The 27276-nt window shown below is 39.4% G+C and overlaps 1 protein-coding gene across 1 annotated transcript; it reads right to left on the bottom strand.

Moving 5' to 3' along the window:
- Positions 1-25507, bottom strand: LOC129106887 (adhesion G protein-coupled receptor F5-like). Its single transcript, XM_054618157.1, has 35 exons — positions 25415-25507; positions 25272-25323; positions 24559-24708; positions 24290-24454; positions 22713-22865; positions 21466-21624; positions 20866-21006; positions 20610-20780; positions 20301-20345; positions 20074-20214; positions 19102-19272; positions 18780-18824; positions 18553-18693; positions 17581-17751; positions 17032-17172; positions 16063-16233; positions 15514-15654; positions 14526-14693; positions 12481-12604; positions 11548-11592; positions 11368-11427; positions 11120-11181; positions 8978-9084; positions 8829-8887; positions 8607-8746; positions 8311-8523; positions 6131-6343; positions 5900-6037; positions 5628-5806; positions 3170-3337; positions 1662-3062; positions 1490-1531; positions 859-921; positions 601-667; positions 1-523 (listed from the first exon to the last, which is right to left on the bottom strand). Exons 1-35 carry the CDS (start codon positions 25505-25507, stop codon positions 453-455), a joined length of 5571 nt encoding a protein of 1856 aa, XP_054474132.1. The 3' UTR covers positions 1-452.
- Positions 25508-27276: the final 1769 nt, after the last annotated feature.

Consider the following 27276-nt stretch of genomic DNA (forward strand, 5'->3'; position numbering starts at 1 on the left):
TAATATACAAGTACAAGTCCATTTACCACTTCACCATTTACTTTGTCAAATCGTTACTAGTTACTCTTTAGATAGATAGGCACAGAAAAGGTAATGGTAAGGTAATCATGAGAAATCTAGACACTCTTCATATGATTCAATACTTGAGTTTACCTAAAAATAATGACTTACTATTACTTACACAGTCATTTTCTGAGTTATTATTGTGAGACATTCATTAATTAGAAGTTGCTTCTTTACTTGTTACTTGCTCTTGCTTTGGTGCATCTAACCAAACCAAGAAACAGTAGACTTTACATTTAAAAATTAGCAGCACAAGGCATATGTCTCAAAAGTACCATTTCACAGTTCACTGGGACATCCTAGTGAACTTTATGCCTTTGAGTTTGTTATTATAAACAATAACTCTTTAATCAGTAATTCAATTAATTTCATGTGAACAGTGTGAATACTCAGATATTGACGAATGATTCTGATGCACCAGCGCTGCTTGAATTTGCCGCTTCTGACACACGGTAGACATCTGAAAGACAAAAATACAAATTGTTAACAGCCCATTCAAATGAAAGAAACATTGATACATTTAAAACAACTACTTGCATCTTCTTCCACGCAGTCGATTTATCCAGTTTAGTCCACTGTGAGAGGAAATGCCACCACTTGTACTCTATGGTAGAAAAAAATAAGTGCATGTAAAATCAAATGATTGAACAAAAGACTTGCATAATTGTCATTGAGATTGATTGATTAAAAGGCCTGTAGATTCAACTACCAGCACGATTCATTTGGAAGAAAGAAAACCTACATGAACTTAAAAGTAATAATGCAACAGTTTGGGAATAGAAAAAAAATACTTACTCTTGTTGCATTATTTGAGCCTGTGCTTGATGTAGGTACTTTTCTTGACAGGATAGAACGGATCTACAGGCACAAATAAATTCATGTCAATGTCAAAATCAGTATGTTCAACAACTGTGTCATTTGTGATATATTTAGCCAGATTTAAACTTTAAAGTAACAGTTTGACATTTTGGGGAATAAGCTTACTCCCTTTCCAATAATGTGTTTTTAAGTGATCTTAAAGGGAATTGTAGGCAGATTTTAAAACTTTGGACAGAGCCCGCTAGCTGCTGCCAGTCTTTAGGCTAAGTTTAGCAAATTGCCTCCTGTCTCTTAGCTCCACACTCAAGCCAAAACACAATACTTCTACCCCACTATAATCGTGGGGAAATATTGTACTACTCTATTACCAGTTACATTGTAGATTACACACATGAAACTATGAAAATACAATTAATTGCTAAGTAGTAGTAATTAGCTGCCAACTACAACAGTAAAATCTTAATAACAATAATGCTGTATTTTCATTTGAGAATAATTTTGAAATGCAGGATTTGAATACTCCCTCCACTGCTGCTCATCTATCTCTCCCAGAAGCATTTAAGTGCATGTCCCGACATGTCAAACTTTTTCTTTGAAGCCAACTTACCCTTGAATCAAATAGTGTCCCAAACACTAAAATGAAGAAGCCCTGAGGAAAGATCAGAGGACGTTCACATTCATTATATTCAGAAGGATACAACACAAAGTGTTTTTTTCACACAAAAATACTGCAACTTAATTAATAAACTACAACCTTTTATTTTAATGGTGGCAAATACCTGTAGTGAATTGAAGAAGGCAAAGGCAATGTGGACTCCCTTATTTGTTGACGATATCATGGTTCCGATTCCTAAAGACCAGGTCAGTCCGAATAAAGGAGTCAAAATGACCAGACACCTTAGAATGACCACCAGCGTGTGCCTTTCATCTGTTTGGGCAGCGTCTCCCACACCTCTTCTCAGCATTTTGTACAAGACTACGACTACGATTACAAGGTTGATTGAAACTATAGTCAAGGCAGGTATCACCAAGGCCAGCAGGGCATGTGTCTCGAACCAGTTGAGCCAACAAGCATTGTCTTTCCTGATGTATCCATTTCCTGGTGCTGTGACAGCAACAGTAATAACAGCTATAATCAGGGGACACCCGTAGCCTAATGTGAAACCAATGGCCAGCATGGTTGACCTGGACATGTGGGAGAAGACCATGACCGTCCGGTAGAAGAGCAGTAGGCCAGACACCAGCATCCAAAAGAATAGAGCGAGGTAGAAAAAGTGCATGAAAAATGTTGCTGTGCTGCATGGCCCGATTGGAACCTCATAGTCCTCCCCTGGGTTTTCGAGGGGGTTCTTAGCAATAGAGGCACCAATGATGAAACAGATGTCAGCGATCAACAGAGACAGGGCAGTGTTGATGATGGAAACATGACGCATAAAGGCAGTGCTATTTCTGGTAATGGCTTTCCAAACATATCCTTCAATTATTAGACATATAACTAAGCTTGCCAGGGATATCCCAACCCCAACATAAGTGATTATATCCAAGGCGTCTCTCAGCCCTTGTGGGATGTTGGTCGCCATCAGAATTGAGAATGAGGTGAGATGATTGCAGCTGCAGGTAACGGTGTTGTTTATGTCGGAAACAAATGTACAGCCCTCATCATCCCAGGCGCCCAGATTATCAAAGAGTGTGAAGTTCCAGAAGACGCACTGTGGGACTTGTGTCAGGGACTCGTTCAGCTTGTTGTAGCTCAGAGTAACATTCCGAATTGTGTCATTTATTTGGACTAGCACGACAGCAGCGTTGATGGCATTATCGTTGACAGTCTCATTGCTGTTGGCGTCGAATAAGCTGGTGTTAAAGCTGGAGTTCCGCGCTGGCAAAACATTGTTAAGAGTACGAAAGGTGATGGTGGTGATAAAGACATTGATAAGATTGGTGTCTGGAAGTTCTATGACGACGCTGGAATTCAGATCTGCTGTGAAGGAGCCGTTAAATGTGGTTCTGTTTAGTAGGATCCGTCGAGTCTCAACGCCAAACGTCCCTACCAATCCACTAGTGAGGGACTCCAGTGAACCCAGTAAGCCTGAGCTCGAACTGCTGGTTTTATTTGCATTCAGAAATGCCCAGGACTGTCTTGAATCATCACCAATGATGTCATCAACTGTTTGAAGTACATTCTGCAGATGAAGAGACATTTCATTGTAAGGGTGCAACCTCATCAAAAAGTCAAAAAGTACACACATAACCTTTATTAAAAGGCTACAGAGGGGAAGATTTAACCTACCTTTATGACAGATTCAGTGACTTCATTATTGATAAGGTCTGCAATGGTCACTATGATGTCAACGATAGCGGATATAGTTGCAGATGAATTAACAATATCACTTTGTTCAGTTTGGACAGTCATACTTAGCAACTCGACAAATTCTTGCACATCCTCCTGGGCCAAATCCTAAAAGAATGAAACATTATAAACACAAAAACGTATTCATGACAATTGCAGAGATGTTTCTTTCTGGCCACTAGAAACTGCTACAGACAACAGCTGTGTGCCTTTCAAGCCGAAAGAGTGAAGGGCGTGCTAAATTATCATTGTATCATGATGGCGCCAGAGGTCGGCAGCCTGTCGCAGCAGCTCTCTACCAACTTTGCTCCTTTTACACTTTTTCTACTATTTTTATTCATTGTTCTCGCGTTTTTCCCCCTTTCTCTGCATACATTTGGAAGTGTTTATCATGTTGACCTACACCCACGACGAGCTTCTGCGCTACCGGAGCGGAGCCGGCGTTCCCTCCGCCCGCATACCTGAGGCAATATGGAGACATCCCGGCGTGGAAAAAGAGCCGGAGTGAAGGTCCGGGAGAGGATGGAGGGTGTCAGGAGAGTGAAACCCTTTCTCCCCACGGTCATTATGGGGAATGTGAGGTCCCTCGCTAACAAAGTGGATGAACTGTCAGCATTGGTGAGCAACCAGCAGGCCTACAGGGAGTGTAGTCTGCTCTGCTTCACGGAGACATGGCTGCACGGGAAGATACCGGACAGTCTGCTTGAACTAGCCGGCTTCTCGCTGGTTCGGGCAGACAGAGGGAAACAGAGCGGTAAGAAGAGAGGAGGAGGTCTTGCTGTCTTTGTTAACTCTAAATGGTGTAATCCCGGCCATGTCACTGTGAAGCAGTGTATCTGCACTCCCGACATTGAATTCCTGGCGGTGGGTTTGAGACCCTACTATCTACCGCGGGAGTACTCACACGCCATTGCTGTTATTGTTTACATCCCAACATCAGCTGCAGCGAGGAGCGCGAGTGACGTCATTTACTCTGTCATCAGCTACACCGACGGACCCCAAGGACCTGTACTGGCACCGTTCCTCTTCACTCTCTACACCTCGGACTTCCGCTTCAACTTCCGCTTCAACTTCAAGTTTTCTGATGACTCCTCCATTGTTGGATGTATCACCAGGGACAACGAGGAGGAGTACAGAGGACTGATTGAGAGCTTCATCACATGGTGCAGCAACAACCACCTGAAGATCAACATCAGCAAGACCAAGGAGCTTGTGGTGGACTACCAGAGGAACAGAAGCCCCCCTGTCCCTGTTTTCATTCAGGGAGGGGAAGTGGAGAGGGTTGAGTCCTACAAGTACCTTGGGGTGCAGATCAACAATAAACTGGACTGGACACACAACACTGACGCCCTCTACAGGAAAGGACAGAGCAGGCTGTTCTTCCTGAGGAGGCTGAGGTCCTTCAATGTGTGCAATAAACTGCTCAAGGCATTCTACCAGTCTGTGGTAGCCAGCGCCCTCTTCTTTGCTGTGGTGTGCTGGGGTGGTGGCATCAGGACTGGAGATGCCAACAAACTCAATAAGCTGGTGAGGAAAGCCAGCTCTGTGGTGGGTCTGGAGCTGGACAGTCTGGAGTCAGTGGGTGAGAGGAGGATGAAGGCCAAACTCGGAGCCATCCTGGACAATCCCTCTCACCCGCTCCATGAGGAACTGTGGCAGCTGGGCAGCTCTTTCAGCCATCGGCTGATTCTACCAAAGAGCAGGACGGAGCTTCAGACGCTCATTTGTGCCCACTGCCATCAGACTGTACAACAACAGCGGAGACCACAGTCTGTCATCATGCTGATTCATTTGATTAACAGCTGTAACCTACTTCATTTTTCACACTTTAATATTCAATAGCTTGGTTCTGGTTTAGAATTGATAAGCTCAAATTCATGATTTAAATAAAAGTTTAAGTGGGAGGAAGGGATACACAGGAACTAGAACCAGGAGTACGAGGGGCAGACTGTAAGGCCTTGTTTTCTAAAGGGACTCTGGTGCTCAGGAACACCACCGCTTTGGTCAACAAGGGACTGCCACGATCTACAGGAAATCAATTTCCTCTAAATAGCATTAAATAGATATTGTCTCATACAATTTGGTCAGGACATCCACAACTGCAAGTCTGATACTGATAATGCCTGCACCTTAGTACATAACAGAGACTGCACATCACAGAACCAGTCAGAAACTTGTAAAATAGAAGAAACATTCAGGGGGATGTATAGAGTTGTCTTCCTGTATGTTTCATATCAAATCCACAACCTGATTAAAACCAGGACACAACATAACACGCACTAGTGAGCATGTCAAGGTACCGATTAACAGACTGCATTATGAAGATAAAATGACAAAGAACAGAAGTTGTGTGAAGTTGAAGCTACATATTGGTGAAATGGCATAATTGATCACCTACCTTCGAAACAACTAACAATTCCTTGATTGCTGTGACAATGCAGTTGTCCTCCAATAATTCCCATTCTTTTGATGTCTGACACATCGCCTCCTTGAACCCTTCTTGACCTTCATCACATCCTATTCTTGATATGCTGCCTGCTAGTCCATCCCCATACAGAGAATCCTCACATACAGGATCTTCAGAGTAAAATAATCAATTAGTGTCACACAAAGAGATTGCAAAAAAACATCTAAGGAAAAGCAAAATCATATATTATGTGTTGCTCCTACCGTCTTCAAAAAACGTCATTGTTGTTGACTTTTGATAAGGTGGATTATCGACTTTACAGTCGAAAACAATTGTCTGTGATTCACTGCAGCTCACTAGCGAGTAAACATATGTGGAGCAGTTGGTTTCTTCATCGTTATCTGTGAATGTTTAACAGTGTTGTTAACAAGAAAAACTGTAAACAGCTGAGTAGGCTATTCAGTATGGTCAGATTGAGGAGTTTTCAAGGTCACCTGATTTTAACTCCATTGGGCCTTTGAACCACTTGACCGGGTAGTTCGCACAACACTTCAGAGATGGATCCTTTGCGTCTGTACCACCACATTTAACATTCACTTCTTCATTCTGAAGTCGTATAATGGGAGCTTGCCTGATATGTTCTTTTGTGACAACTCCGTTTTGGCTGAAAGATATTACTCCGCCTGTCAGAGTACAGTCGTACCGTCCTGTGATGAAGAGAAGCTTGTTACAATGATTACAATTGTATGCTGTAAAATAATGAAAAAAATGTCAAATTGTCAACATTTCACTATACCTGTGACTACACATTTTTGTTGACATTGTTTTTGTAAATGACTGTTGTGGGTAGTACGCTAGCTGAAAAGGGAACATTTGGCAACTTCTTATGTGGATGTCCTATCAGTGTTGATGGTAAATGAAATCCATTGGAGCATTTCCTTAGTGCATGCTTTATTGACCCAGAAACTACCCAGAACTACAGGCTATTCCCTAAGTATGAGTGTAGAGGATGTTTTGGATAAGGATACATTTGTGGCTTGGCTTACTCGGATCCATATTTATTCTAGCCAGTGTTTACGGCCTCAAAAAATGCGATGGAAAGGGGTTGCAACTGGGATTATATTGACAGCCAGGACCCTCCAGAACCTGAGCTCCTGTGACCAAACAGTAACTGCTTGAAGTAGCATTCCTTAATGGGAAAAAACCTAGGGAGAATGTCTTCTGAGGCATTCAGAGTTTATTGTAACCCCAAACATTTGAACCCAAATCAACAACACTCTGACATGACAATGGAGCCAAGTAAACAATATGCACACAACGATGGGAATTATATACAATATATATTATTATACTAATTTCATCACCCAGCACAAACTCCTACTAGCTGTTGAGCTTCCAGTTTTATAGTAGGCTATATACACAGGCAGCGTCTTCCGGTTCTAAAAAGTGAAGCCTTAAACCTGCATTCTTTGTAATGGCCATCATGGGGCGACAAAAAGAAGTCTTAAAATGACCCTACTACTCGCCTGATTTATTACCTCAGTAAACATTGTAAACATGAGTTTATGGTTTCAATCTATAGTTTTATGTCTTTTTCAATATAGCATGATGTTCATTTAGTAAATTCCCATTTAGAGTAAAAATAGACCATGGGAATAGAAGGGTATGATTTAGGGCGGGGCTACCTTGTGATTGACAGGTCGCTACGACAGCGTTGTTTGGTCTGGGAGTTGTTCCATGTTTTGGTCTTAGAACTTTAAACCCAAACACAGAGTCATAGTGTGTTTTCAGTAAATGAAAGTTTGTAACATTTTGGTCGCCCTAAAAAGATCTTGTTTAATGTTTAGTGGTGGGTAGCCCCAGACTCTCGTGTCATTTCTGGCTGCAAAAAAACAAGAAGGCGACGATCAAAAACAGGATGGCGATGGCCATAACAACAAACTCAAGGCCTCAAAACCATAGTCAACTAACCAATGGGAGCCCTCCCTGTTGCCTGTGTCGGAGCAGTCTGGGATACAACCCATGCGGCTTTCGGCCCAAGTGTAAGCCTCTTTACGTGCCATTACGCACAGAGTTTCATATTATTTTGTAATGCATGTTAAGATTTTGATAGTGACAAAGATCTGTAGATCTCATTCTGGAAGGTTCGGGATCACGCTTCGGCAGCACAGGACCACCAGAGGTTTCCTGTGTCTTGCTTCACGGTTGCTGAGTGGAGTTACACAGTGGCGTATAGAGAAGCTTTTGGACAGAAGCATCGCGTGCAATGCAACCTAATACATGTAGGCACTGCAAGCATGGCTCCACAAGCAGGAGAACTTTGCTTTCTGGGTCAATATAACATATTGAAGGATGTATTGCTTACACATAGGTGCCAAATGTGTCCTTATGGAAGCAGATTAATTAATTTCTCAATTAGGTTCAAGTCAGAAAAAAAATATTTTACTCTAACACAGGAAAACACAACTTTATACATTTTTCATGATATTCTGATGAAACACAACATGAATAAAATCCCCAAACTTTGATATATCTCATTTCAAATAATTACAAAAAGTAGACCACAGCTTCTAGTGGTGTATAATAAGGTAACTACTGCTTTATACAAACTGCATAGTGATTTCATGGTTAGTGATTTGTTATTAGTTAACAATTTACGATAGCTTTGACTTACCAGTATCAAGACTGATGACTTTTTCAATTGTAAGGATAGAAGTAGTAGCAGAAGTAGATATTGTAATCCTTGTATTGTTTCCAATTTCCATTCCATTAAATTTCCACACAGAACCGGAAATGATTCCCACATTAAGGTTGTCAGAAATCTCACACATCAGCTTCATGGTTTGGCCAGTGTAAATGGGGCTTGTAAATTTGATGTCAATTGGACCTTTGGAAAAGGTAAAAGATATTAATTTGGAATTCAATCAAGTTAAAAAAAGTAATTTCCTACTAGTTTTGTTTTTAACGTACTGTTGTACAATGCAGTAACTGAGCCAATAACAGGAGCAATAGGCTCCATTGCTTCTGGAATTTTTTTATTTGCATCGGCCACTTCATCCGGAATAATTTTTGTTGTCTGAACAACAAAGTCAGTAATGGTGCTTCCTTCTCTGTAAGAACAAACACAAGTCAACATTGTGGTGTAAAATGCATATGGCCTCCAAAATTTCTTAAGGGCAGAATTCCCAATACCTGAATCCGGTCACAGAAACACCGAGAAACCCTGTGATTCCTTTATACTCGTTCTCTAACTGGAAGAGATGTGGTTAATAATATCAACATCTGAACATGAAGAATTGAAAGTAAAAGGACCAATTGGATATGGTGTTCAGTGCTCTTACCACTGGAATAATCATCAATTCAAAATCCTTGTATGTAGAAGATGATACATTAGATAAGTCTTTATTGAAGGACTTGTTTAATTCAACTGACATTTCCAATTTGAATCCTGTTTTAAAAAAAGAGATGAAATGAAAAGATGAAAATTTAAATAGGCAGACCGATTTTAAGCAGTATTCAGTGCAATTTGGTAGATCATTTAAAACACACACACACAGACACACACACACACACACACACACACACACACACACACACACACACACACACACACACACACACACACACACACACACACACACTGTATGGGAAAGTACAGCCCATTACTTTGGATGGTACAATATATGCAATATTTGACAGTAATTGAAGCATTATGTAGAATTTCATTACTCTTAATTGTTAATATTGAGGACCCTCGGAAAGTTGGGAAACTGCATATGCATCACACGTGGGGAATCATTTTATATTCTAGGGGTCTTTGGCTTTGGAGTGGCAAAATGGCTCCCTTTAAAGCCCCTACAAAGTTGCTTAAATATATATTTTTTTAAATAAGCCGTTCATTGAGGTTTCACCTACATATATGAAATTTAGTAGGCAGATATAAAATGTGGAGACGCACAAAAAAGCCACTTGAATCGACTGAGATGTTAATCTGAAATACATGCTAGGGCCTGTTTTCCTGTCCAATGTTTGGTTGGATGGCCTGTTCCCCAGTGTAACTGCACTGTCTGCTCTGTTATATTTAAGCCCCTGACTGTGAAGTACCAGTTATTTTTCAATAAAAAAATACCTTCAATAGTTGGGTTGTTAGTAGTGGTCAAGACAGTGGTAGGAGCTCTGGTGGTGGCTGTGGTGGGTTTAGTGATGGTAATGGTTGTAGGCCTGGTACTTGGAGCCGTTGTGGTGTTTGTGTTTGGAGCTGGAATAGAGGTAGCCACTGATGTGGAACCTGAAAATGCAACAGTTTAAAGTATAATAAGATAAAATCAAATATAAAGTGCTCAACAAGTTCTCAACATTACATTACATTACAGTCATTTAGCAGACGCTTTTATCCAAAGCGACTTACAATAAGTGTATTCAACATAGGTATTCAAGAGAACTACTTGTCACCAGAAGTCATAAGTGCATCTCCTTTCTTAAACAAGCATCTAAGAGCATAACCAGAGCAAAAGTACAGTGCAGAAACAAACTGATACGAATACAATAAGTGCAACAAACTAATATGAATACAATAAGTGCAACAAACTAATACGAATACAATAAGTGCAACAAACTAATATGAATGCAATAAGTGCTACGAGGAAGGCTCAGGGTAGTACTTCTTGAAGAGGTGAGGTTAAAGATGGGCAGTGACTCTGCTGTCCTGACGTCGGTGGGGAGTTCATTCCACCACTGAGGGGCCAGGACAGAAAAAAGCTGTGACCGGGTGGATCGGCCGCAGGGACCTCTGAGCGACGGGGCAACCAATCGCCCCGAGGCAGCAGAGAGGAGTGGTCGGGCGGGGGTGTAGGGCTTGACCATGGCCTGGAGATACACTATCATACTTGTGTACATATTCTTAAAATGAGTTGTTGCAGATGTTTTAGCAACAGATGTGAAAAGAAAACATTGAAATTAAAGTTTAAGCGTGGATCCTTCAAGTTAAAATAAATTAAATATCTCTACCGGGGTAGGGTTACCTCATCACTTATTTCTAAATACCTACTGGTGACAGTATTTGGTGGAATTGTGGGTGTTGTAGCAATGGGTGTTGAATCTGCATAAAAAAACATTTTTTCATATAAATACTCACTGGTAAAGATAGCTGTTGGTTGTGATGTCGGTGTTTCAGAGACATTTCATAACAGTGTATTACTGCTGACTGTAAAGCTCAATATGTTCTAGCCCAGATCAGTTGCCTTTATTACATTTATATTGCATTTTTATGATGTGACAACAATTTTTTAAGCAATTACTTGTTGTTGGTGTTGTGGAAACCGTTGTAGTGTTAACATCTGTTGTAGCAATTGTTGTTGAATCTGAAAAATAAATACATTTTTGTAGAAAACATCTTTCAAGTTGGGAAAAACCTTAATGGTTTCTAGCAAATTTTGACCAGAAGAGTGTTGTCAATGCCTTGTATCTAACAACCTACTGGTCACTTGAGTTGGTGTAGTTGTGTGTGATGTGGTGCTCTGATGTGTTGTAGCATGACGTGTTGAGTCTGCAGAGACCATTTTAAGACCGTCAAGGATAAATCATTTAGTGTAAGGTTTTACTTTATTTGACCCTACACATATTTCACTACCATTTCATTAGCATGTACGTTAAGCTGTAGAATAATATCATTGAAGACAGTAGCTGCCTTGTTTTAGGAAGGGTGGTGTAAAGATTGTTTAGTAGCACTCACTTGTTGGTGACACTGTGGCTGTTGTTGTGTTCACCTGAGGTGTAGCAGTCGGTGTTGAATCTGAAAAAAGAACATTTTACAAACTATAAAACTGTCATTTGTATCAAAATGAAAAAGAAGACAATGTTAACATTAATTTGTCAGAGGAGTGTTCCCTAAATCTTATTTGTTAATACTCACTGGTCACCACAGTTGTGGGTGTTGTTGTGTTCGGATATGTTGTATCTGAAAATGACATTTATAATCATGTGTTATGTAAAAACCATCAACACTCATTGTAATGCTTTTACATTATTGATTTACACTTTTTTAGCAATGAATGGTATAACATTTAATTGATTCCACTGATTATAGCAATGTAGACATAAATACAACAGTGTTATATTTTTGTTTATTCTTTTGTTATTGAATTCATCACAGTAGTCATTGTGGTAGTTGTACGTATAGTGACATGATCAACCACGATGAACCGAACAAGTATAGCCAAAGTCAATACATACCAGTTATAACAGTTGATGTCAAAATGGTTGTAGTGCTCTGCGTAGCAGTTGTGGTATCTGTGAAAAATGCAATAAACAAAAAGGGAGAGATTTAAAGAGAGAGAAATGCATAAATGAACCGCAGTTGCTGCATCACTTGTTAATCAGTAGTGTGCTTGTTATAACTAAATACTGTCTTTCCAGTCTTACTTGTTTGAGGTGGAGATGTTGTTGTAATAGGACAAGTTGTAAAGTCTGTAAGCAGGAAGAGAGAGAAGTTGCTGCTGAATAGATACAAATAAAGAGAAACATAGAGACTGACACATCGAACGTAATTACCAATGGAGTTATAAGTTGCATATTTTATTTGCTTGACTATAACTCGCGACATTTTCCGGATATAACATTTGAAAAAGTGGACCGCTTTTATATGAGGAAAAGACAATTACAGTTATTGACAAATATTGAGACCCAATTCCCAATCATGAAACAAGCGTGCATTAACGTTCCTGACCATTTTTACTGCCATTTCCACATCACCATTTATTTTATTGAACTGGTAAACCAGCCATTTAGAATAGATATATGTTTGATAAATCCCAACTTTGTTTTATGCATTTATCTATCCATCCACCCATCCATCTTCTTCCAGTTATCCGGGGCCAGGTTGCGAGGGCAGCAAGCTAAGGCGGGTATTCGAGACAACACTCTCCCCAGCAACACTTTACAGCTCTTCCTGGGGAACCCCGAGACATTCCCTGACCAGACAAAATACATAGTCTCTCCAGTGTATTCTGGGTCTACGCGGGAGCCACTAAACATTTAGCTGTGCTGGGAAAACCTCTAAAGGGTGGCATCCAGGGCTTCCTGATAAGATGCCCGAACCACCTCAGCTGGCTGTCTGATCTCCTCACCCTATCTCAAAGGTTGAGCTCAGCCATCTTACGAAAGAAGCTAATTTCTGCCGCTTGTAATCGCAAGCTTGTTTTATTCGGACCCTACCAAAAGCTCATGACCATAGGTGAGGATCAGAACATAGATGGACTGTTAAATCGAGAGTTTTGCCCTCTGGCTCAGTTCCCTCTTCACCACAATGGTCTGGTACCACTCATGTAGCACTGCTGACGCTGCACCAAACCACTTTTTCATCTCACGCTCCATTTTACCTGGCCTTCACTTGAAACTAAATATGCATGCCAGCCAAGACAGCTTAGGCCTTCTGTATTTTAGGGTCAATCTTATCCACTACTGGCACATTGCTGCTGAGTAGCTTTTTGACTATCACATCAACCGCTGCCAGATATATCGATGGCCTCCCCAGTCTTCAAACTCGGCCTCATCCAAGGAGGACGTCACCGCTCGATCCCCCTATTTTATTGAATCTGTAAACCTGCCATTTAGAAGAAATATATGTTTGATAAATAACTTGTTTCATGCATTTATATATCCATCCATCCATGTATCCATCTATCCATCATCTTCCGCTTATCCGGGGCCAGGTTGCAAAGGCAGCAAGCCTAAGAGGGTATTTGAGACATCCCTCTCCCCAGCAACACTTTACAGCTCTTCTCCCCAGCAACAGTTAACTTATCCCTTCTCCAGGTCCCCAGTTATCCTCCCCTGTTGAACACAGCCTGAGCCAAGTACTGCTTTCCATTTCTGAGTTGTCTAACAATTTGTAAGAACTTCCTTGAGTCCAATTGAAAGTCATTCTTCATCGTCTCCCCAAAATCTTCCCAGACCCAGGTTTTTGCTTTCGAAGCCAACACAGCTGCAGCCCTTCCTTCCAACCAGTACCTTTTTGCTGTTTCCTGAGACCCCTGGGCAAGCCAGGCCCGAAATAGGCCTAGAGTTTGGTTACAGAACCATTGCAATGCATTTAGATGAGCCAAACTCTATCTAGTTGGAACCTCTCTACCTCCTGCACTCTAATTTTTCCCTGCCAGACAGGTGACATTTCTTTTCCCTATAGCTAGTCTGCGATGCCATGGGTCAGCATGCCTAGGTCCACTCCATTTCCTGCCACCTGGCTCACATTGGACCTGACCTCAATGCCTATCCCTGAGTGAGTCAGGCCCACAGTGCTGTGGCTCCATGGAGATTTTTTTCGGGCTGTGCCTGGCCGAGCCCAACGTACTCATGCTTGTCCATGAGACACTCGAGAAAAAAGATTTGTGATCGGCCAAATACCGCAGCAGCTACGATGAACTGGAATGGTCCTGACAGCGCTAAAATTTTACCTCGAGATAAATTAGAGGGTAGGGGCTATGCTTTTGCGAAAACTCATTCCCGCCACCGTGGGTTGTGGGACAACGTGATCCGCAGTTAGGGCGCTGTGCAGTGCACCCTACTGTTACCGGTTTCACTTTAAGAGCACTGATATTGGAATGCCAATTTTTAAACTATAGCCAGTCCCACTAAGTGTGTTATTCAAAGTGTATTATATTCATTTTTGTTATTTTATCCAAAACCATGAGTTGAAAAGGGGTTTCTACAATGAGGCACATCATATTCTGGCTTGGATGCAATAGTGTCTACAGACCAACTTACTGTGCTGAATAATTAAAACAATTTGTAATATCTCCTCTATCTTTATATCAGGCCATGGATAAGATAAGAACTATCAAAGCAAACATTTTATTGTTTAACTGGCCAGATGTTTAATGATGAACAGCTTACTGTGCTGATCAGCAGGCTGGCAGTGTTGTCCATCAGGAGGAATGGCATTGATGCATCCACATGTGTCCTCAGTGATGTCACAGGATCCGTACATGAGACACTGGTCACATGGCCAACGATACTGGTCCTCACATCTGCACTGGTAACCAATGCTGCTCGGAGAGCAAACTGGAGACAATCATATACATTGTGTGAAACATGTGCATGTGTAACACATTTAAAAGATAAAGATTTGATGTAAATAGAGTTCAAAATGAAATGATGTCCAGCCTTGGAAACCTTTAGAATATTTACATTTAAAGAAAGCAAAGCAAAGTGTTTTTTGGTATCCTAAAGATTTTCAATATAACTTTCACAAGAGAGTCTGATGCTGCTGAACTCTCCTAACAGCTATGTTTGTTCATTGTGTCACCTGACTTCAAGGACTTGTACGATATGACTGCAAAGTCAGGTGGTAAAGTGGTAAAGACACATCATCAGTTTTAGTGGGGTGGGTAAAATCTGAAGACACCATGTTTTTTTTACAAAACTGCCACTTTAAAGATTTCTTGACATTTTGCCAGTCAGAATCATAATTTGATGTTGTCATTAAGTTTCATGATCAGCAGCTGGTGCATTTTGAAGTTAGGGCTCATTTGGTCAAATAAGTTCCACACAATTAAACTCATCAATCCACTGTGAATTAATTCAACTTGAGAAATGATGCATGCCAAATTTGGAGATGGAAAGAAAAAATATATATACATATATATTTTTTTTAAATACAGTTCTTTGCTATGTGATTGAAACCTGGACAAAAAGTTGAAATCCACCAACCAATACATTCAATGTGTAAAATAGTTAAAATACATCACAAGCTAGAAAATAGGTGTATATACTGAATAACTTAAGGGTGCAGTGTGTAGGATGTAGGATTCATTTATTATTCTATGTTTGCCCATAGCTCATCCTAAATGTTACACACTGGCCCTTTAAAAATGATTCTTACCTGTAGATATATTTAAGTCAGAGACTTGAATGTCAGCGGTGATTCTGATTGGGTAATGGATGTTTCTCAGTAGATCGATGACAGTAACATCTGTGGTGTTCAGCTCAAAAGAAATCAAGTATTCATAGACGACTGGAGGAGCTGCAGAGACAGAAAAAGTCATTCAGTTTCATTATTTCTGATCTGTGCTGTGATTATAAGGATTACTGTGGTCTTTTCAGTCTTACTTGTTGTTGATGGAGACATTGTTGAAACAGGACAAGAGGTGAAGTCTATCAGGGAAAAGAAGGAGAAAAGAGGTTGCTGAATAAGAAGAAATGCAGATGCTCACACCACTTAAACTGTGAGCCATACACATAAGTTTTCTTCCAATCCTTCATCTCAAAATAAAATGTATACATTTTTCTGAAAACAAATTGGAAGAAATCTATAATTCCCTCTACCTTCTTATCAGGACATAAATAAGATAAGAACTATCATCAATAGTTTCATTGTTCAACTGGATTTGTTTATTTTGCAAAACCAGATGTTTGATGGTAAACAGCTTACTGTGCTGATCAGCAGGCTGGCAGTGTTGTCCATCAGGAGGAATGGCATTGATGCATCCACATGTGTCCTCAGTGATGTTGTCACAGGATCCGTACATGAGACACTGGTCACATGGCCAACGATACTGGTCCTCACATCTGCACTGGTAACCAATGCTGCTCGGAGAGCAAACTGGAGACAATCATATACATTGTGTGAAACATGTGCATGTGTAACACATTTAAAAGATAAAGATTTGATGTAAATAGAGTGAAAAAAGTGATAAAGACACTGTCTTAGTTGCGTTGGTTGGTCAACTCTGAGGACTCAATGTTTTTTTCTGAACCGCCACTTTAAAGATTTCTTGATTTTTTTGCCAGTCAGTCATCATCTGATGTTGTCATTGAGTTTCATGATTAGCAGCTGGTGCATTTTGAAGTAAGGACTCATTTCACTAAATATGTTTGACACACAAAATCTGATTAATTCACTGTGAATTCATAAGAAATTTGCCCATAACCTTATCATAGAACTTCAAAATGATGCATGCTAAATTCAGTAAAATTAGCTCAAATACAGTTCTTATTCATTAGTTTGACCCAAGACAAAATATTTGAAATCCAACTGTAAATTCAACGTGTAATTAATAAAATAAAAACAACAACTTTGATATGTATTGTGATTCACTTCTAAGTGCAGTGCGCAAGAGTTTTTGACATCTAGTGCTGAGGTTGCAGATTACAACCAACTGAAACTTCTACCTTGTGCTAAGTGTCCAGGAAAACTAAGGCGTCTGACATGAAAACGCAAATGGTCAGATTTTGGTTTGTCTGTTTTGGGCTCCTTCTTAGATAACAAAATCCCACAACAATTCTTATTTACAGATGGTTATACACTACAGAAACATACTTTTTAATATTTTGTTCCATTTTAGCCAATAGTTCCCCCTAAAGGCTACTTACTGGACCTTTTAAAATGAATTATTCTTACCTGTAGATATGTTTAAGTCAGAGACTAGAATGTCATCGGTGATGCCGATTGGGTAATCGATGTTTCTCAGTAGATCGATGACAGTAACATCTGTGGTGTTCAGCTCAAAAGAAATCAAGTATTCATAGACGACTGGAGGAGCTGCAGAGACAGAAAAAGTCATTCAGTTTCATTATTTCTGATCTGTGCTGTGATTATAAGGATTACTGTGGTCTTTTCAGTCTTACTTGTTGTTGATGGAGGCATTGTTGAAACAGGACAAGAGGTGAAGTCTATCAGGGAAAAGAAGGAGAAAAGAGGTTGCTGAATAACAAGAAATGCAGATGCTCACACCACTTAAACTGTGAGCCATACACATAAGTTTTCTTCCAATCCTTCATCTCAAAATAAAATGTATACATTTTTCTGAAAACAAATTGGAAGAAATCTATAATTCCCTCTACCTTCTTATCAGGACATAAATAAGATAAGAACTATCATCAATAGTTTCATTGTTCAACTGGATTTGTTTATTTTGCAAAACCAGATGTTTGATGGTAAACAGCTTACTGTGCTGATCAGCAGGCTGGCAGTGTTGTCCATCAGGAGGAATGGCATTGATGCATCCACATGTGTCCTCAGTGATGTTGTCACAGGATCCGTACATGAGACACTGGTCACATGGCCAACGATACTGGTCCTCACATCTGCACTGGTAACCAATGCTGCTCGGAGAGCAAACTGGAGACAATCATATACATTGTGTGAAACATGTGCATGTGTAACACATTTAAAAGATAAAGATTTGATGTAAATAGAGTGAAAAAAGTGATAAAGACACTGTCTTAGTTGCGTTGGGTTGGTCAACTCTGAGGACTCAATGTTTTTTTCTGAACCGCCACTTTAAAGATTTCTTGATTTTTTTTGCCAGTCAGTCATCATCTGATGTTGTCATTGAGTTTCATGATTAGCAGCTGGTGCATTTTGAAGTAAGGACTCATTTCACTAAATATGTTTGACACACAAAATCTGATTAATTCACTGTGAATTCATAAGAAATTTGCCCATAACCTTATCATAGAACTTCAAAATGATGCATGCTAAATTCAGTAAAATTAGCTCAAATACAGTTCTTATTCATTAGTTTGACCCAAGACAAAATATTTGAAATCCAACTGTAAATTCAACGTGTAATTAATAAAATAAAAACAACAACTTTGATATGTATTGTGATTCACTTCTAAGTGCAGTGCGCAAGAGTTTTTGACATCTAGTGCTGAGGTTGCAGATTACAACCAACTGAAACTTCTACCTTGTGCTAAGTGTCCAGGAAAACTAAGGCGTCTGACATGAAAACGCAAATGGTCAGATTTTGGTTTGTCTGTTTTGGGCTCCTTCTTAGATAACAAAATCCCACAACAATTCTTATTTACAGATGGTTATACACTACAGAAAACATACTTTTTAATATTTTGTTCCATTTTAGCCAATAGTTCCCCCTAAAGGCTACTTACTGGACCTTTTAAAATGAATAATTCTTACCTGTAGATATGTTTAAGTCAGAGACGTGAATGTCATCGGTGATGCTGATTGGGTAATCGATGTTTCTCAGTAGATCGATGACAGTAACATCTGTGGTGTTCAGCTCAAAAGAAATCAAGTATTCATAGACGACTGGAGGAGCTGCAGAGACAGAAAAAGTCATTCAGTTTCATTATTTCTGATCTGTGCTGTGATTATAAGGATTACTGTGGTCTTTTCAGTCTTACTTGTTGTTGATGGAGACATTGTTGAAACAGGACAAGAGGTGAAGTCTATCAGGGAAAAGAAGGAGAAAAGAGGTTGCTGAATAACAAGAAATGCAGATGCTCACACCACTTAAACTGTGAGCCATACACATAAGTTTTCTTCCAATCCTTCATCTCAAAAGAAAATGTATACATTTTTCTGAAAACAAATTGGAAGAAATCTATAATTCCCTCTACCTTCTCATCAGGACATAAATAAGATAAGAACTATCATCAATAGTTTCATTGTTCAACTGGATTTGTTTATTTTGCAAAACCAGATGTTTGATGGTAAACAGCTTACTGTGCTGATCAGCAGGCTGGCAGTGTTGTCCATCAGGAGGAATGGCATTGATGCATCCACATGTGTCCTCAGTGATGTTGTCACAGGATCCGTACATGAGACACTGGTCACATGGCCAACGATACTGGTCCTCACATCTGCACTGGTAACCAATGCTGCTCGGAGAGCAAACTGGAGACAATCATATACATTGTGTAAAACATGTGCATGTGTAACACATTTAAAAGATAAAGATTTGATGTAAATAGAGTGAAAAAAGTGATAAAGACACTGTCTTAGTTGCGTTGGGTTGGTCAACTCTGAGGACTCAATGTTTTTTTCTGAACCGCCACTTTAAAGATTTCTTGATTTTTTTTGCCAGTCAGTCATCATCTGATGTTGTCATTGAGTTTCATGATTAGCAGCTGGTGCATTTTGAAGTAAGGACTCATTTCACTAAATATGTTTGACACACAAAATCTGATTAATTCACTGTGAATTCATAAGAAATTTGCCCATAACCTTATCATAGAACTTCAAAATGATGCATGCTAAATTCAGTAAAATTAGCTCAAATACAGTTCTTATTCATTAGTTTGACCCAAGACAAAATATTTGAAATCCAACTGTAAATTCAACGTGTAATTAATAAAATAAAAACAACATCTTTGATATGTATTGTGATTCACTTCTAAGTGCAGTGCGCAAGAGTTTTTGACATCTAGTGCTGAGGTTGCAGATTACAACCAACTGAAACTTCTACCTTGTGCTAAGTGTCCAGGAAAACTAAGGCGTCTGACATGAAAACGCAAATGGTCAGATTTTGGTTTGTCTGTTTTGGGCTCCTTCTTAGATAACAAAATCCCACAACAATTCTTATTTACAGATGGTTATACACTACAGAAAACATACTTTTTAATATTTTGTTCCATTTTAGCCAATAGTTCCCCCTAAAGGCTACTTACTGGACCTTTTAAAATGAATTATTCTTACCTGTAGATATATTTAAGTCAGAGACTTGAATGTCATCGGTGATTCTGATTGGGTAATCGATGTTTCTCAGTAGATCGATGACAGTAACATCTGTGGTGTTCAGCTCAAAAGAAATCAAGTATTCATAGACGACTGGAGGAGCTGCAGAGACAGAAAAAGTCATTCAGTTTCATTATTTCTGATCTGTGCTGTGATTATAAGGATTACTGTGGTCTTTTCAGTCTTACTTGTTGTTGATGGAGACATTGTTGAAACAGGACAAGAGGTGAAGTCTATCAGGGAAAAGAAGGAGAAAATATGTCGCTGAATAAGAAGAAATCTGCATGCTGGCACCACTTAAACTGTGAGCCATAGACATACGTTTTCTTCTCATCCTTCGTCTCAAAATAAAAGGCTAAGATAAAAATGTAGCTATTTACAAATTGGAAAGAAATCTGTAGTACCCTCTGGCTAAGCAAAGTGAAAACGTTAAAAACATTAGAAATTATGATTTTGGAGCACTAAATCCGGGATTAGAGTGTGACCGAAGTACTCACTTTGAAGGTGTTCTGACTGACAGTACTGTCCATCAACAGGAAAACCTTTAATGCACCCACATGTGCTGGTTGTATTACCATCACATGTCCCATAGGTGGCACACTTGTCACAAGGCCAAAGGTAGTCATCCTCACATTGGCACTGGATTCCAGTGTGGTCTTGGCTGCAAACTAAAAGCAATAAAACAATATTTTCTCTTATGAAAAGGTGAAAACTGTTTTATATAGACAAATTCTAGCATCTCTGTGTTCTTACCTGTAGTGATGTTAGCCTCAGAGATGGTTAATTGGGGGTTGATTTCGACGGGGAAAGATGTATTGTCCAGGAAGTTCCTCAGTTGATCTGCGTCCGTGGTGATCACCTCAATGAAGATCTGGTATTCATAAAGAACCAGAACTGTTGGAAAAGAGAGTGTGATTAGAAGCAATTTTTTTGGTCTTTCTTTTTTTTTTCAAATTGAGGTCATGTGATGACACCCGAGTTTAGACTGTGAGATGCAGCTGAAAGTTCTGAATTATCTTAATTCTTTCATTTTTATTTTTTTTGCATAGGCTGTTTTCAATGCTCAAGAGTGAACATCCTCGCTAATATCTTTTGTTAGGATTTCTCCATGTACGCAGTCATACATTAAGACTATGTATAAGATGAGGTCAACTTCAGCAAAGAGAAAATGTTCAAAGACATGAGGCCTAGGATTATTACCAGCAGGCAAAAAAAACAAAAATACCTTTTATTACAATGCTTAAAGATGCAGTGTTTTCCATATAGAACGGAAACATCAAGATTCAGCTGAAATGTTAAAGAACACCTTTAATAATAAGCCTTAAATTAAGCATAAAGTAACCTTTAATTCACCTGGCTGGCAGTACTGCCCGTTGGTGGGAATACTGTTGATGCATCCGCACATGTCCCCAATGATCTCGTCACAGGCTCCGTATGCGATACAGTTGTCGTTTGACCACACATACTGGTCCTCACACCTGCACTGGATGTTGGTACCGTTTGGATAACACACTAAACAAAACAAAAACCAAAAAACACGCACACAGGTAAGAACAAAATAGAGAGGGGAGTAAAGGTGTTAAAAGATGTGCAGCAGTTTCATACATTTCACTCTTGGTTGAGAACTATGAGGAACATGAGACACACCTTTTTGATCAATCATTGATAGGCCATTTGATACAGTTAAACTTTACCTTGTGTGTGTGTGCACAGGCCTTTATAATGTTTTTTTTGTTGTTGTTGTTGTTGACCTATACCCTGTTTCCAGCAAAAATTAGCATTGCAGGGTTTTTTAAGTGCGGGAAAACCAAAAAATGTCCACGTCAAGAAAACATCAGTAAACAGGTTAAGTAAACTGTAGAACGCAGCATTGATACAATATGAGAGCCTTGCGGCTAAACTGCATTCTCAATTAAGTTTTACGAGGAAAATGCAGTCGTGCTTTCTACCGGATTACGGACGCAGTTTCAAACTAAGTAAAAGAAACAAAAACCAAACAACAACACAAAAAAATGACTTGGTTACATTTAGGCAACCAAAGTACTTAGTTAGGTTTCGTAAAAAATAATGGTTAAGCTTAAAATAAATAATGTTTTTATGTAATTAAGGTTGACTTTTGACATAGCACAGTGTTGGTGTTTTTTTCCAGTTCACAAATATTTGACCAGTGCTTAAGTAAACTCCATGCTTATTGATGCTTGTTATAAGGGGAAAGTCCCTGTTTGTAACAAGGAAGGAGCGTATTAAATATAACTTTTAAAAACACTTTAATGGTGGGGGGGGGGTCAAGAGAGCAGGTGCACGACTTCAGCTGCTTTTCATCTGGAGTTAATAGGTGAGACATTACATTGTGCTTTAATGGAGAAGAGAGCCTGAGGCATTTCCGTAAGAAATATTATATATTATATCTAATATGAGAAATGTCTTCATGACAGAAAATAGCAATATACTCAGAAATCATTCCGGAATGGATTGAATGGAAATAATCACTCTGCCAAATGTGTGGAAAAGGTACACTGAACACTTTACTACACATGCGCTTTGATCCAGAAATATTAGACCCCATCGTTGTGTCCGACCGGAGAAGGCTCCATTCTCACCTGTGCTGATGTCAATGTGTGCGACGTTGACAGTGGGACCCAAGGCGAGGGTGAAGTTGCCGCTGTCCAGGAGGCTCCTAAGGTAGTTCACCGTCTCAATGTCGGTGACATTCAGCTCCACGTCCACTGAGTACTCAAACTGAGTTAGCAACGCTGTAGGAAATAAAACACACAACAGGATTTAGGGTTTCTTTCGGGTTCAGGACTTACCAATGTAGAGACAACACTATAAGACATGAGGGTTCCTGTACAATCAGAGTTTTATCTATCAGTGCAACCTTCAAAAGCAAACATGCAGTTTAAGCAGGTGATAGGGGCGACATTCTTTTAAAATGGAACACAAATGTCATGGGCAATTCCTAGTTCAATGGGGTGGGAAGCCGGTGAGGGTCACTTTCACTTTCATATTTTGTTTTTACATGATGTGAGGGTCTGTGTTCTGCATATTCTTTTTAAGCCTGCAATAACTTTTTATTTACCATAAAGGGGCATCAGAAACAAGCCATAGATAGATTACTAAAACATTATCATATATATACCAACTTTATCAAAGTTCATACGAACCATCATTTGTCACTTGTCATGACACAGCAATCTGGAGAGTGTTTGTGTCCCGCTAATACAAGTCCAATATTCACTCTCATTTTAGATCTATTTTCCACTTGCTCACCAGCTAATCGCTTTCTTTGTCCGTCTTATGTTTGGTGCTGGACAGGCAGTATACAGTAAGTTTATTAGCTATGTGGTGTATGTATGTTTCAGCTATAAACAGCTGCCTGCTTTATCTAGAATGACGTAGGTGAGAGCGGTGAGACTGAACAATAAAGTAGCGGGGCTGGAAACCAAAACATAGAGTTGAAAGACAGGATGTCTATATGTGATCCATAGTTTTATATAAAAATGATGGACTACAATGTGGTTATGAATCTAAGGAACATTCCATTCTGATTATATTTTACAAGAACGGCTTGGTTTTTCCCAGTAAATCATAATATATAGCCTATTTTTGTCTAAATTTAATTCTATGAATAACATTGTTGATAGAAATCTTCCTAGTTTGCGCGAATAAATCACCATGTAGAATAAAATGTGCTATCTAAATGTGCTGGACCTTCGAAGTAGCATCTTGACGATGACAGCCCTATTAACAACAACATTGGGCTGCTGTTTCGAAATAAAAGAATATGAAATAAGGATAAAAACGTAGCACTATCATGATAGCAATATTCTTTTTGAAGTTATGAATGATTCTTTAAAATCAGCCAGGGGAGGCATGCAGAAACAGCTTGTTGGGGGGTAATATGGAGTTAAAGCTCAAAATTCAATATACAACCACGAAAAGCAAACGCACAAAGAAACCATGTCCGTCCGTCTCTCGATCTCTGCTCCGTTTCAGTACAAAAGCTACAGCTGTAACTTAGCCAATAGTTTTGTCCTTTATAATATTGTTGTATCCATACATAAAGTTTAAACAGAGGGGCAGTCAATGAGTGATTGGCAACTACTGGACCGATCACATTCCACTGTGCAAATTCTTCATAAGGGACACCCCTTATTATAAGATACAACTTCATTACCTGATATTGGCTGGCAGTACTGGCCATCGGCCGGAATGGCGTTAATGCATTTACAGATGCCACTGGATAGTTCCTCACACGGTCCGTACGTGACACAAGTGCTGTATGGCCAAGCAAAATGGTCCTCACAACTACACTGGAAGCCAGTTGAAGTTGGGGAGCACACTGTTGGCAGAGAAGATTTTGTGTTCATAGACTATTAAGCTTGGTAACATGTTGGTCTTCGACCTGTTTAAATAAGGCCGAGGCTTGACGCTCAAGCTACTCACCTGTTGTGACGTTAATGTCAGAGATCTCTGTGCTGTTATCAAGTTCTATGGGAAAACTGGCTTTCAAGAGGTAAAGCATCTCCTGAAATGTTTCTACATTAGAGGCATTCACTGCAACCTCAATAATGTAATTCCATTGGTCTGTAGGCACTGCAAAGATTTATGAGATTAGAAAGAAAACCAATGTGAAATGTTGACAGCCATGCGTGCATAATATTCAAGGTATTAAAATGATTGGTGGATATTTTTGGGAATACGCTTATTCATTTTCTTGTGCTAGATGAGAAGATTGACACCACTCTCATGTCAGTACATTAAAGAGTTAAATCCAAGAGACAATTAGGCTAGCTTAGCATAAAGACCGGACACAAAATCTACCTCTATAGCTGATTGATTAACATGTTGTATTGCCGTTTGTTTGGACAATAAAACCAAGGAGATGAATAAAAAACAAACTGCTCTAATGAGAATTGTTTTTGGTGGTGGACTATTTCTTGGTCGGGGGACACAACAGGGACACAAAAAGACTCCAGGTCAGATGTAGTTCCCGATTAGATAAGTCATGTTAAAAGCAATCCAATTTCTAGGCTGTTGCTTCATATGTGATGACAAACACTGGAATTGTATTCATGAATCCTCTCATCTAACTATGAGTTATAAAGCAAATAAGTACATTTCCTAATATTCATATCATATTCATTAATGGGACTAACCAGTCCTTTTCTCCCTGGTGTGGGATAGAAACTGTTCTTCTTCGTAGTGCACCTGAGAAAACAGAACACACGTTTAAAGAGATGCTTTTGTGTTATTCATCAAAACCTCTGATCCCATATTTTCCGTTCAGCAGTGGACCTACCGGTAATACCTGACCTGAGAAGTTCCCTGTTTCCAAAATAATAGCTGTCAGTAGAAGGGCAATGATGATCCAGCCCTTCTTAGGTAATGCCATTCCTTTCAAGAAAGGAATAAACTGTCAAAGAGATATGGATCGACAAAGCACCCTATGAATGCAATTCAAGGGAAGTGTTAATGCCTTGAGGGTTTAAAGGTGATCTTGGCAGCATGTCTATTGTCTGCGCTGTCTGTCATTCATTCTGTTTATCTGTATTGGCGTTCTTAAGGTGGGCATGAATTTCTGGTTTCGTCTGACAATATAGGTGTTGTTTTTTTATTGCTGCCATACCTGTGTGGGCGGGTACTCAAAACAGGTTGCAGCATCACTTACGGGAATCACTATCACTGGCATTTAACTGGATGGGCGTTGTCAGCGGTTGCTATGGCGCATCTGTGATTTGAGCACTGTCAGGCAAAGCGCATGACAGTACGTGCACACTAGCTATGCTGTGCTGTGAAATCACAGGTTTGCATTGGTAGTGCTGGAGTTACAGCACTTCCTGTGAGTGCTGACGGCCTTATTGTTTGCGTTCACCACAAATGGAACCAGGAAAGACATTAAGTAAAGACTCCTATCCTTTGTATAACTGTGATGGAGCTGTCGGTGACTCAGCGAGTGTTGGAAACACATGAGCAAAAAAACAACAGTCAGTAACACTTCCTGTGATGCCCATGTCTATAATGTATTAAAATCATACTTATTATGCTTTATAATCTGCTTAAAGCGGTGTATTATTCTAGTAATACAGTGTTGTAGTGTTGTGTGCTTTCTAACAATAATCATAACTCATAATAATACATTTTACAATGACTTACAAGATGAAGTATAAAAATACTTCATAACTGATGGTCACGTTTTCTTTTCTTCTTTTATTCCACAAGGATCATAGTATATTATAATTCTCATAGTTGTAATACAGACTAATCTTTTTTTTATGATTCATTAAAATCTCTCATAATGTATCATATTGTGATTATAAGTCACTATAATTCACTATAATAATAAAACTATAATGTTTGCTTTCAATAAAACAAAACAAAGAAATGTAATCTAAAATGTCAGTGAGCTTTTAAGTAACTTCATGTTTCTGGGTATTTGGGTAAAAACCGGGAAGCAGTGACGCCTGAACCTGTTTGTGCTGCCAAGTGTGATGTGAAATATTATCTAGAGACAAATTTCTTACCACCAAACACACCTTTAATGACTTGTCCTCTTCAAGTTGACTTTAATTGCATTGGACCTAGAAGCTCCCACATGTTGGCTCAACAAAATCCAGTGTGGCTGAATGTCACAACAGCGGAAGATTTGTCATTTTAAAGATGCCAGAATGGTGACCTGTTCACAATTGAAAGTGATTGAGACATGAAGATATTAAGAAGAAGATACTTCAAAAAATGTATCGAATGTGTATATTTCCAATGCACACGCAAATTTAAAGTGGCAATAGACCATCTTTGGCTTTGACTTATCATTATGAAGTAAATATTGCTTTCACAATGTAATGGCTGTTGAATAGCGACACCAATGACATTTGGTGTCGCTTTCACTTTGCATTTCTCTTATGCGCAACCAAAATATTAAGGGGATAGTTTTTTTGTTTTGCCTGGTATCTATCGTAACCTTCCCCAGTCACCAAAGAGTATTGATGTTAGTTCTTAGTTACCATCTCCTATGGTGGGAATGGTTAATGGTGGAACAATCGGAGTAACTCTGGAAAACAAAATGCAGTGTAACCTGTGCAACTCTTTCCTATAGAAATTTGGAGGGGAAAGTTGAAAAATTGTCTTTAGCCACTTTAATGTGCTTGTTTGGCCAAAGTAGGT

The sequence above is a fragment of the Anoplopoma fimbria genome, chromosome 18, assembly GCF_027596085.1.
Source record: "Anoplopoma fimbria isolate UVic2021 breed Golden Eagle Sablefish chromosome 18, Afim_UVic_2022, whole genome shotgun sequence".
NCBI lineage: Eukaryota > Metazoa > Chordata > Actinopteri > Perciformes > Anoplopomatidae > Anoplopoma > Anoplopoma fimbria.

Bases quoted from the DNA above. Each gene is read 5' to 3' on its own strand.
- LOC129106887 (XM_054618157.1), bottom strand. From the start codon at position 25,507: ATGGCATTACCTAAGAAGGGCTGGATCATCATTGCCCTTCTACTGACA. The intron at 21,007-21,465 runs GTGAATTAAAGG...CTTTTCCAACAG, and splicing joins CGGGCAGTACTGCCAGCCAG to TTCTGGTTCTTTATGAATAC. The intron at 3,063-3,169 runs GTAGGTTAAATC...CTTCATCTGCAG, and splicing joins TCACTGAATCTGTCATAAAG to AATGTACTTCAAACAGTTGA.